Source organism: Populus trichocarpa, chromosome 17 (assembly GCF_000002775.5).
Source record: "Populus trichocarpa isolate Nisqually-1 chromosome 17, P.trichocarpa_v4.1, whole genome shotgun sequence".
Taxonomy (NCBI): Eukaryota; Viridiplantae; Streptophyta; class Magnoliopsida; order Malpighiales; family Salicaceae; genus Populus; species Populus trichocarpa.
In genome coordinates, this window is record NC_037301.2 from 7704914 (window position 1) to 7717931 (window position 13018).

Here is a 13018-nt window from a genome sequence, read left to right on the forward strand (position 1 = left end):
CAATAACAAGTTTTCACCTCAATCAAATTTTAAATATCTCAACAAGTAAATACCTTATAGTATTTTAGTTTAAATATAATATTTAATTATATGCTTTGTATATATGCTAAGATTTTCTTTTGATTTCTATTGTATACTTAATATTATGCATTGATCTCTATTGCTAAATGATCTTGATTATATAAAATTGCAAGCCATCTATACTAAATCTAAAATGATAATTTAAAAAACATAAAAGATATCAAAATTAATGAACAAATATTAATAAAAACAAATTAAGCATGGTGGGTCTGCAACACCCTCAAATTTATTTTCATGGTATGGAATTTCAAATGCCAAACCCACGTATTGAGCGCCAAGCTAGGCATCACGTCTCAGAGTACATGAAAATGGAAAAGAAAGAAGAGCACGCACAACATTATTCAGCGGCAACAGGAGCGACAAGGAGGCGTAGCTGCTGCTCATCTACTGGAGCAGCACGTCATGGCAGCAAAGGAAAGTGGTGAATTTCTCCATGGAGCGGTTGCACTCGGGGCATTTCAAGGTCTCGGGGATCCTACCAGCAGTCATTGGGAACTCAAAGCGGGAGCAAGGATGAACAATGTCATGAAGATTTCCATGGTGCTCTTGGAAGGCCAAATCAAAACCCTTAACTGGCACTTGCTCCTTCCACAAGTCATACTCGACCAATGTTGGCAAAACTGTGGTGCCATGGCCATTGACGACAACACTAGAGCCCTTGCTAAGCACAGCCCATCCACCTTCTCTGTCGTAGCTAAGTAACTTCTTGATTGCTTGCATCATAGGATCATGGTCGTCAACCTTGCCTAGCTGAATCTTGGAGAAGAGCATGCTCTCTAGCCTGGTCCAAAAGAACCATATCATGGTAAGGTCTTGCCAGGCGTAACTGAGCTTCTCCACATTAATTGTCCCCATGACTCGCCGGATTTGCTCCCTCTTTCTGCTCTTCCCCACATAAACCATCTCAAGGGGAATGCGGGCTGCCTGAGCAACAGCACGTGCTGTGTTCGTGAACTTCCTCACCCATTCAACATCGTCCCCTCCGTACATGAAAATGTACTTCTCTTCCTTAATCTGATTGTCATAAAAATGTTGCAGCAATTGTAAAGAGCATATTATAAATACCTACAATGTATGTATGTTTTATTGATTTTTATAAGGAACTTACCCAATTAAGAATCACTGGGTCAATGCCATCAACCAGAAGCTCCAGCCTCCATGTCTCTTCCCTCCACAAAGATTCCTCTCTCAAGCTGGTGAAAGGGAAGGCATTGCTTCCCCAAATCCACATCATGTGGAGTGCATTTGGGCTAACCACCTTTCCTTGAGGGTCAAGCACCACAAGAATAGGCTTGTTCCTGAAGTGCCACACCTCCTTAATGAACCTAATGGCTGCCTTATCAATCAATGAAGGATGGTACACTGTGTACCATGGCATTGAATTCTGCAAGCTCTCAAATTTTTCTTTCAGTGGATCAGTCCATTGAACTGAATGGTCTGTAATTGGGATCCAGACCAGGTCATACTGACTATCCAGCCTAGTTCCGTGGTGACTGGATTCATTGTATATCTGTTCGAGAATCGCAAGCTCATCATTCGAAATGTCAAGGCCAGATATGAGCAATAGCACGTTCTTCCTTCTCAATACATCAAGATGGACCTGTTAAATTTCAAAGTACAGAAATATTTTGCATTAGCTTGATAACATTTTAGTACTACATATATAATTAGATGAGATGGTAAAGGAGCAAACCCTTCTCTTATTAGAGCCATCTATCAGTGGTTGGATATCATCCTTGGCGTAAATCAGGGCCTTGAGGACCTTCATGTTGTCAATGTGAATCATTTCAAAGAGATTCAGAAGCATTTGATAGGCTTCGACATTCCTCTTTTCATCTGCATCAAACACCAATAAATTTATAAGCGTACTCGATTATTTGAACATCAATTTCCTGTTTTCTTATTACTAATCCAACACAGTTTAATACAAAGGTTGCTAAGGTTCAGACCTATGTATTGGTAGCAAGTAGCCAATTGCCTCCTCAGATGCTCAAGTATGTTGCTGAGTTTGTGAGCCAAGGTGGATAGCTCCCATGCCTTAGTGGTTGATATTGAAAACCTGAAACAGGTGAAAGAGATTATTACAAGGAATACAAGATGTAAAACATGGCTTGATAAAGATAGCGAGTAGAAAAGCATACTCATATCCCATGGTAGTGAGGCTGGTAATCTGAGCCGCACAAGCCAGAACACTCCTTACGGTCCAGTAGACAGCAGTAGGGACATGGGCCATGGCTGCGGACAACGCTGACACTTCATGGGAAATGTAAGTTGGTGGTAAATCCTTGAACTCAACCACGCATCTAGTCACGTCCATCATAACCTTGATCAGATTGTTAAGGGCATCGAAACGAGGTTTCAAGGGCCCTGAGTGTTCCAGGATGTTAGGCAATTGCTTGAGAATTGCCATGGATTTGGCAAGTTGATTTGAAGAGTAAATCTGGGCAAGCAGCCAAAACTCTCCATAATTCAAAGCAAAAGCTGCCAAGGTCAGAACCAGTTTGGCATCCCAGGAATAGCTTGCTAGCATGTTGAAAAGTTCGACAGTTGTTGCGTGCCCGTCTGCCCCACCCTTATAGGCAATCTGCAAAGAGTTGGAAAATAATTAAAACTTCCACAAATCCGTTAGGCTATTAATACCTATAATATCATATTAAAATTGAAGCATATTGAATAACCTCGCAGGAAATTCTGTCAATAGTATACGAAAGCGAATCGAGCATGACAGCGAAATTGGCATGGTTGGTCTTGTCCTCCGATTCAGCATGGGCTTGGGAAGTCTGCATTAAATATTATATCACAGTGATTATAGATATATTAAAAAAAAAAAAAAACAGAGTTAAGTTAATATACATTTCGAGTTTGCATCAAATTAAATTTGTTAGATGATTCAGCCTTTATATTTTGTTAAAACTGACAGTGTAAGAACAGGTTTCCGAGGATACCGTTAGAGAGGTATCGGTTTGCAGGGTGGCTCGTTTGAGGATGTCTTCAACAAGGTGAAGAAGAGGCTTAACATCAACCTCTCGGCCATCAGGAGCATGAGTTTCTACAATTCGTTTCATCATCACATTGTCATCAGACATCGTAATCATGCTGCGGTCACTCCTGATCAGTTGCTGGTTCATCGTAGATGCTGAGGGGGCAGGGAGCCCGAACGGGAGACCTGATGCCATGTTGAGCTGATAGTAAGCTAAGGGTAAAGGCTCAGAAGTAGAGAAGATTGGCTTGTGTGTCTTTGCTGCATATTTGGCAGCCCATTTATACCATCGCAAATGGAATAAAGCTCCCTTGAATCAACTTCCTTGCTTCCATGGTAGTCAAGATCTTGTGAACGTTAAAGAGAAGGAAGGCTATGCTTTTGTGGCCCCTCTGTCTGCCCCACTCCCTCCTTACTTTATAGAACATGGATTTTACCGTACAAATCTGATTCTGCAATACGCTACAATGAAACCTTTTCTTTCTTCTGTATTTTCTAGCAATTTGGGACCTCGATTCTAAATTTCCTCCACATGAATAATAAATCAACACAATCTAGTAGGGTTGAAGCTTTCTTGGTGGATTTAATGGCATGTATATTTAACCCCCTAAATTGTTCGGGTTGTGGCAAAGGAAAGCATGGACTCCAAATTTGAATTATTGTTTCTTCAATCTATTATTTATTGAATAAATTATGGCCAGCAGTAAAGATCAGCAATTTTAAACCCGACTCTGTCCAAGGCTCGAGTTTCAGTTTTTGACTGGATTACCGGATTACTCGGGTCAATTCTGATATTTTAAAAAAATCAAAACGACGTCGTTTTAATAAATAAATAAAAATCAACGGGTTGTAATTGAGTCGCCGAATCACCTCTGGTTTTGATTTTTTCTATTTTTTTTAAAACCTGACCCGACTCCAGCCCTGAGTTGATCGGATTCCAGATTAATCTATCGGACCGAGTCGGGTTTCAAAACCATGATTAAGATTGAGAGTCAGAAATCAAAGTCGTTCTAAAGCACTTCAATTTAAAAAAAAATTTAAAAAAAAATTGAAATTAACAACAAACATTGAACGATGCATCATTCAATGTTGTCCTTTTATTAATTTGAAGAGGGAGGGAGGGGGCATCTATTCAAGAATTTTCTTCAAAAGTTTTCCGAATTGTTAAGAGAATAACATCAAATGAGGCGACTTTTTCTTCTTTCTATTTTTTATATTTATCTTTATTTTTACTTCTTAATTAAGAGTACTAATAACATCAAAGATTATTAAAAATTATTATTGAATACAAAGACTAATTATATAAAATTAACTCATAAAGAATTAATAAAGATAAGATTAAATCCGTGTTGAGACTCTAATTAAAGAGTAATTTAGATGCTTGCTGCCAACACTTTTGATGGAAGAGATGTTCAAAAGAGGAACGTAATTGTCGAGTTGTTTGGTGCATGACAATAATTAATAATTAATACCTTCTTTTCTTTAGGGGTGCTAATGACTGAGAATTTTATTCTGTGTTTTTTTAAGGAGACAAAGAGTGAACATAGAAAGAGGTGGATATTATTCTTTGCTTTCTTTAGGAGCTGAACTATAAATCTGGTTTAGAAGAAAAGCAAATCTAGCACAAATTAAATATGCTTGGTCGTATAAGAGGTTTGCTCCCTCTGTGGTCTCAGGTTCAAGCCCTGTGATTGCTCATATGATGGCCACTAGAGGCTTACATGGTCGTTAACTTCAGGGCCCGTGGGATTAGTCGAGGTGCGCGCAAGCTGACCCGGACACCCACGTTAAACTAAAATATGCTTGGTCGTACAAGTGTTCATCATCATTGTAGACAACGTTAATCCATGAAAGACTAAGCTTTGTTGATTCATTTATTAGAATGCTTTTTGTTCAGATCCAATTAGAGGACTGGAGATTACTTTTCCGGCATCTCAACCTCGGATATGCATATGTTGATATTAACTGATGGATCAGTATTTTTTGGCATTATAAAAAATGAATTTTGAGCCTATGTTATTGTTTAGAAGAAAGTTCAAAGCTACAGTCGAGCCCAAATAAACATAAATCTCGTGAGCTATAAGATCCATCATTATTGATCGTGGCTACAAGTTAAGCCCAAGTGGACATAGATCTAGCAAGCTACCACACTTAATGCCCTTTGACTCAGCTATGTGTCGAGCCCAAACAAACAAGAATCTAGCAAGTAGTCATACCCACTGTCCAAGGGCTTGGCTGCATGCCAAGCCTAATTGGACATGGATCTGGCGTGTTACCACACCAAAAATCATTGGGTTCGGCTACGTGTTAATCTCAAATGGGCTTGGGATCTGGCTCGTTGCCATACCCATTTGACTATAGGCTTGGTAGTGCACCAAGTACAAAGGGCTAAAGTCCTGGAGATCTTCATAGACCCTATGTTGGGTCAAAAGGCTATGTTTGCTTATTCTTATAACTTTAACATAAAATATTAATGTCATGAATATTTTTCTCTTGTCCTGTTAATATTAATGTTAGGGATATCCCATCTCATATTAATGCTTATGCAAGGGATATTTATCCCTCATTAATGCATTGTAAATAATATTTATCCTTCATTAATACTATTGGGATAAAATTAAAATGCATCCCCTCTTCTTCACAAAAGAACAAAACTCATAGGTTATAAATACACTCAGAATCACACAGGTAAAGGGTTTACAATCTCTATTCTCTATATATAAAAAAAATACTTTCTTAATTTTATATCATTTATCATATCAAAACTAAAAACAAACACTTTATATTCATTCACTCATTTATTATAACCATTTGTTTAAAGGTTACAAAGTTTATCATTCGATGGTCCCCAAATCCCATCAAATATGACTGTTTTACAGGTGATAGACTTTTTATAACAAGCTACATGTTTCATAAATAATAAAGGATCAACTATCTTGCTAGAACCTATGATTAACTCATAATCCAACTACTAAAGAATCTATTCTTAAGCACTTTAGATTTTTAAACATCATCATTTTCACCTTTCTTAAAAAAAAATCAAAAGCCTTGGCATTTTGGGTATTTATATCTTTTTACATGAACTATTTGTCATTAAAGAATTTAACAGGGGTATATGTGTCTTTTTCTTTTTTAAGCACGGTAAAATGACTCGATTACCCTCCATGTAAAAAAAAATTAAACTAACAGGGAAGGGTATCCAAGTCTTTTCACGTTTTGAAATGCAGTTAAGTGAAAACTTCGCCCCTTGAACAAAAAAAAAACATGCTTTAAAGGGTCTTTTCACCATTTGGTTTTTGTTATTACTAATTTCATGAAGGGCAACGTGATATTTTCGTATAAATTAAATATATTTAAATTAGAAAAAATAAAGTCACATGTGGCCAAAGTACTGGCACACATGAGGCGCCTTCTAGCCACCAAAAATGCCTTTTTACCGTGTCATTAGAAGTATTATCATATTATCTTCGTGATGGTGTAGTGAATGTTGGCGATGGTGGAAAAGTTTGTTATTAGTGGGTCTTTTTTTTTTCTTTTTTTTTTCTCTCTTCTCAAAAAAATCTCAGTTTATCCCTCTTTGTTGTTGGTACTTTAACTTTAATCTATATTCTTTCGAATTCAATTTTTTTTAGTTTTGAATCTTTTGTAGAATATATATATATATATATATATATATATATATATATATATGTTTTCAATTTCATCCTTCAATCCCAATTTGTCATATGTTATTTTTTTCAATTTGGTCCCTATTCTTTTGATTTTTTTGGGTCTTTTGTCGAATTCATTTTTCTTTTCAATTTCACCCTTAAATAAAAAAAAATTGTTTGTATTTCTTATTTCAATTTTAATCCTTATTCTTTTGATTTTTTTGTCCTTTTGTTCAACTAATTTTTCTTTTTAATTTCACCCTTCAATCAAAGATTAAATTTATCTAGTGTTTCAATTTTAATCCTTATTTTTTTAATTGTAATTTTTTTATTTTGAATTTTGTACAATTAAAATTATTTTTTCAATTTCATCCTTCATCATTTTATTTATTGGGATTTGAGTTTCATAGTTTTTTCAAATAGGATATTTTTGGTTTAATAACTCGAGTCACGTGTTTCAAAAGTTAACAAGGATTGAAATTGGTTTGTTTTTCAAACGAGCTTTATGATTTTCATCATTTTCTTTTCTATCAGTTTATCTTGATCTCATAACTTAGATCGCGGGTTTGGCAAGATAACCCGAGTTGACTCGATCATGATTACCGAGGTTATAGGTTTATCGTGCTAACTCGGGTCAACTCGGATTTTTTTTTAGGTCCTTTTTTTAATCGAATTTCCTTCATTTGTATTTAAAGGGATGAGAATTTAGTCACATTGTTTATTTCTTTTTGAAAAAAATGACTTTTTTCATAGGTTATGGTGATTACTTTTTTTTTTAGTTTGGTCCATTTGCTATCATTGTTTTTTTATCGTCTAATTAAAATAAAACCAACTTAATTGAGCTAATCAAGTTTATGACTTGAGTTGTGGATTTTTCTTTCTTTTTTGAAACATGTTTGAAACACCTTAACATTATTTTTATGCAAAAAAAAAAAAACAAATTTGAGCTTACCAGACAACTTGGGTCCATAACTAGTATCAATTCTAAAACATTTATGATACATATATGAGAGATAGATCAAATTGATTTTTTTTTAATTTTTTATGTATTATACAAAATTTTATTTGGAAAGTTAAATATTATATCATTGATCCTGATATTGAATTTATTTTCATTATTATTATTACATTTTATAAATGATAAATAATTGTTTGAAATATTGAAGTAGGGTTATGTTTAGTTAATTTTTATTTTTTGTCTCTTAACTCATAAGGCTTAAGATTATATTTGGTTTTATTTTTTTTAATAAATCACAAATTTATCATCAAAACTTATCTTTAATTGTATTCCTCACTTTTTTTTATTACCATGTTATCCTCTATCTATGATGTCGTATCTCCAATGTATTTGAAATTGAATTTATTTATTTATTTATTTTTATCATATTCTCACATGCCCCATGCATATAAACATATGATATGTTTTTTGGAACATTCATGTTTCCTACAAATCAAAATCAAAATACTTAGATGTTACTAGCTAGATTTAAGGAAGCAGTTATAGAGTGTGTGTTTGTGTATATGTGTATATAAAGTTTGTGATGAGTATTATTTGCAAACTAGTGTAAGAGTTGATAAGACAAAATAAAACATTAAGGGATAAAAAGTAAATAAAGTTAAAAAGAATTATATATTAAAAAATATTCATCAGCTGTTTAGGAATGAGGTTGAAATCATGTTCTCTTAAATTTTAATTTTTATATTAAAAATATTTTTTTTATATTTTCAGATTATTTTGATGTTACTGATCTCAAAAATAATTTTTTAAAAATAAAAAAAAATATTATTTTAATGTGTTTTTAAACAAAAAAACACTTTAAACCGCAGCAGCTATTATAATTTTAAATAGTCCCTAAAAAACTTGTGGGGTGTAAAAGACAGGAGTATAATAATAATAATAATACTTATTTTGAAAAGATAAAAATGATTGAGAAAGCTATTTTTATGTTTTTTTGTCCTCATTTATGCCTTGTAGACTATAAACTTGGACATAGAAATATGGCATGGCAATGCTCATAGTTCAAAGGCATATCCTGCAAATAAAAAATGGCACGATCGAAGAAGCGAGGGAAAGGAGCAGAATTGGGATTAATAAATAGGCTTATGACTGCCTGGAGCAAGGCATAGTGACCACCTACAATGACTTGAGCACTTCCATGTTGCTTTTCCTCTTTAACGAGTCAAAGAATTCTCATTAGAAGATTCAGAAATATAATATGATGTTACCCAAGAATATATATTATCATGACAGACATGTGAGTTCTTGCAAATCAATTTTAAAAACAAAGCAAGTTCTAAACTATTTTTCAGAGTCCGATTTCAACCTCTTTCTTTTTCTTTTTTTTTGATTTATTACAGTATTCCAGAAACATTTTGAATAATTATTCCACTGCTGCCTACAAAAATGCTTACAAAGCAAAAAAAAAAAACAACAACAACGCAAGAGAAGAGTGACATCTACCAAACCCGCTTGAGCGAGTGGAAGCAGGAAAGAATTATCCTTTGCGACGAGACATTCAAGAAAAGGTGAGGAAGGGGGTTGAACAGTATGAATCAGGAAAGATGAACAGTGAATTACCGCCTGCCTTCGAAGAAGTTGATGAAGAGACGTCTAGGCTCCCAGAAATCATTACACCAGGTGTCCATTCAAAGAAACAGAAGAAATCAAAATCAACAGAAAAAAAAACAATGACATAAAAGAAATTAAAACAAAGACAATTAATGAACTTGGAGAACTTACAGTGAGGTAAGTTGATAGAAACATGCAATTAGGTCAACAAGAGGAAGACTTCACCTGAATTGAAAAACGAAACCCCAAATCCTCCGATTCCCAGAACATGAATGTGCGAATTGAAACCCACAGAAGACCACAACACCAACTAAAAAGGACGGCAATGAGATTTGGATGAAAACCCACAGTGACAACCCAAAAAGAAAATGAAACAATGATATGTATTGAGGGAAAATTAAGATATTATGATAAAAAGATGAAGTAATGGGTAACAGAGCCTTGGCCCATCCCAAAGATTATTGATCACTGATCTTATCGTCATAAAAAATAAATCTAAGATAGCTTTAACTTCAAAAGTTGTCATTATAGTTATCATACTTGATGTAGAGGTTGATTTGATCAAGAAATCAAGTTTTTAGTTACATGAGTTGATCCGAATCAACTTGAAAAAAAATTTAAAAAAATATTTAAAATTTTAATATTTCACATGAAAAAATTAAGAAGCAATCCGTGTAGATATAGGCTATACATGTTTAGATAATGAAGTTTAAAAAATTATTTCAAAAGATTTTTTATCCCACATTAGAAAGATATTATCTTATTCTTTTAAGTTGAAATATTTAAACCAAAAAGGTTTTTTATCCCACATTGAAAAAACTTTTTTTTTGTGTGAATATAGAGTATATATACTAAAGCGCTTCAAATCCTACATTGAAAAAATAAAACATTCTTCTAGTATTTATATAGTGAACTTTCAAATAGGTTAGTAACCTAATGAAAAATATAAAAAAGAGGGGTCTCTAGCTAGGAGAAAAAACACATTTGAAAAAAAAACAGGTATCTACCAGGTTTCACCGGGTCACCCGAGTTCTCGGTTGACCGACGGGTTGACCGGTTTTCTCCGGGCCAATTACAGGCCCGGGTTTTCAATAAAACGAACCCAACCAAGGCCCCAGGTCACCCGGGTCCTGGGTTGACCCACCTGGCCTGGCGGGGTCGGGTCCGATAACTATGGTTGCCATGTAATGCCGCAAAACCCAACACTTTAATATATCTTGAGAATTGTGCAAAAATATATTTAAATAATGAAAATAAAAGGGAAAAATCATTTACCCTTACAATATTACTAGAAATTGGTCAGATAATAGTGGTGAATGGTTTACACACGCTTGTGCATAAAGGTGGGTTGTGGACGCGTGTCTTTCACGTCGATGTTAAACCTATAAAAATAAAACGAGAATAGGTTTCATTTTTTTAGGCTATTTGAAGTGGGTGTACAACTTGTTTAGTGGTTGTGATAGATTAAAGGTTATTGTTATGTTGTGCTATCAATGTATGGTGCAAGTTATGAGAGACCTGTTGTAGGAGATCAAAAGTGCTACTAGATGAAAATCAAAGAAGGTGTTAGTGTATATGCTGTGTAGTAATTGATTGATTACACGCGACATTGACTTTGTTCATGTAAACATATTGAGTTTTAATAAAGGCTTTATTTATCTTTAATATTCATTAAATATTTGATTAATAAATCTAGAGTAAAGATAAATTCATTTGGGACAAAAATATTTTACAAAGAAAATTATAAAGTTGTTATAATTATGAGGTTCCTATTGCATCAAAGCATTGTTCCTAAATGTTCTTGGTCAATATTCTATTAAGACTAGATATTAATTGGAGTTGTTAAGACTAATATATATTATGTTCTTTTTTTTATAAAAGGAAGTAGATGTTCTCATAACCTGAGGCATGAGGGATACCTAGAACTAATATATAGGTGTTTGTCTGATGATATGTATACTGAGACTCGCATAAGAATTCTATACGGAGAGATCACCTGTGTATATGGACAGGTTCACATGATGGTTGTATAAGTGATCTTTAAACTTATGATCACTAAGTTATCTTATATAAAGAATAGTATGTTTTGATCTTGCTGTACGTTGTCCTAATCAAGGGTAACAAAAGGACAAATATTGGGTATAACACGAACTATATAAATGTATTTTAATAATCAAGGGAGGATTCATCAACTCAGGTGAATTAGTAAAAATATTTTATATGTTCTCAAATAGTATTGATTGTGAATCCTTACATAAGGTAGAATGAGATTTGAAAAGAGTTTCTTAATAAAAAAGAAAATCATTGAGGAACTCGCAAACAGAAGAAACATGTTTGGTTTTTTTTTTTTATCAAGGGCTTGAAATAGAAAAGGACATTGGTATCTTGATTCTTATAGAAAGTTTGATATGTAAGCATATTGAGGAACTCACGAATAAAGATATTTCAGAAAAGCCAATTAGGTGTTTGATCAAAGGTTTAGAGTGAAAAAATAACTTAGAAATATCCATTGTCTCAACTTTTAAGAGTGCAGGTCTCTGATAGCATAACACATGTTGGAAAGCAAAAAAGGATGAAATGGCATAAGGGGGTGAAAGTGATCCTAGACCCATGAAGACCCTCAAACACTATTTGACCTTGTGAATTCCTTTTCTTTGTTAGGCATGAAACTCAGCCTTCATTACGTGTCTTGAAAAGTTCATTCTAATTAAGCAAGTAGGAAAGACTGATATATACACTCTCAAAATGTAAAGAACCATTCACGAGAGTCATGATAAAGTGACTAACTATTCGTTTTTGTTGAGAAAATTCAAACACAAAACTTCAAATAAGTATTTGATCCTTTTTGAACCTAATGCAAAATGGGTCATCTTTTAAACCAATCACTATGATCAAATACCTTTCTTCAAAGATAAATACAAATCATGAGAGTTGCATGAACATAGCTATTTGACATGATATTGAAAAATCCCAGGCTTTCAAAAAGACAAAGTATATCTTGTGAAATCCTTGTTAGGAAAAACACCCTAAAATAAAACCTAAATAAGAAAACCACACAAAAAACAAAATTGTCATAAGACAATGAGTTCTAATGCATTCCCAATTAGGATAGTATTCATCATAGCCTAAATACTTATAAAACAGAGAAGGCTAGAAAGGCATCTCAATGCTCAAGATTTGAAAGTAACTCGTACGAACTTGCTTGGGTAAACTGGGAAGATGAGCCATCAAAAGTAACCACCTTAGAAATTACAACCTTCAACAATCAAAACAAGAGATTGTGAACAAATAAGGGGGTCTATATTTCAAAAGGCACGCATTGTATATGGTTTAACCTCAACTTTAAAATAGTGTTGGTGCAGGATTCATCAATCAAGAGGAAAGACAGTGAAATCCGCATGGGTGAATAGAAGTCAAGAAATGGTAAAGAAATCTCATCCATATGATGTGGATAATTAAAGCCATAAGACAAAGCACTCATTTTAAGAGTTTACCCTTTAAGGGTATTTTATTTTGAATTTTGTTTTAGTAAAGTTTTGAAGGATTTTGATGAAGATCCTAGTTTGAATTTTAAAATGGGCAAGTTGCCTGTGAAAATAAACCAATTTCAAGGAAGCATGGATGCTTGTTGAAGTTCCTTTTGAAATTTGAAAAGGGTAGGTAACCCGCGAAAATATGTAAACTTTTGAATTTCAAAATGGACAGGTTGCCTGTAAAAATAAACTCATTTCAAAGAAG

The 13018-nt window shown here is 33.8% G+C and overlaps 1 protein-coding gene across 1 annotated transcript; it reads right to left on the reverse strand.

Moving 5' to 3' along the window:
- Window positions 1–265: 265 nt before the first annotated feature.
- On the reverse strand, window positions 266–3329 carry LOC7461315 (protein SIEVE ELEMENT OCCLUSION B). The gene is made up of 7 exons (XM_002323965.4): window positions 3027–3329; window positions 2760–2861; window positions 2223–2665; window positions 2031–2140; window positions 1775–1917; window positions 1190–1681; window positions 266–1095 (listed from the first exon to the last, which is right to left on the reverse strand). Exons 1-7 carry the CDS (start codon window positions 3255–3257, stop codon window positions 466–468), a joined length of 2151 nt encoding a protein of 716 aa, XP_002324001.3. The 5' UTR covers window positions 3258–3329; the 3' UTR covers window positions 266–465.
- Between the last annotated feature and the right edge of the window lie 9689 nt (window positions 3330–13018).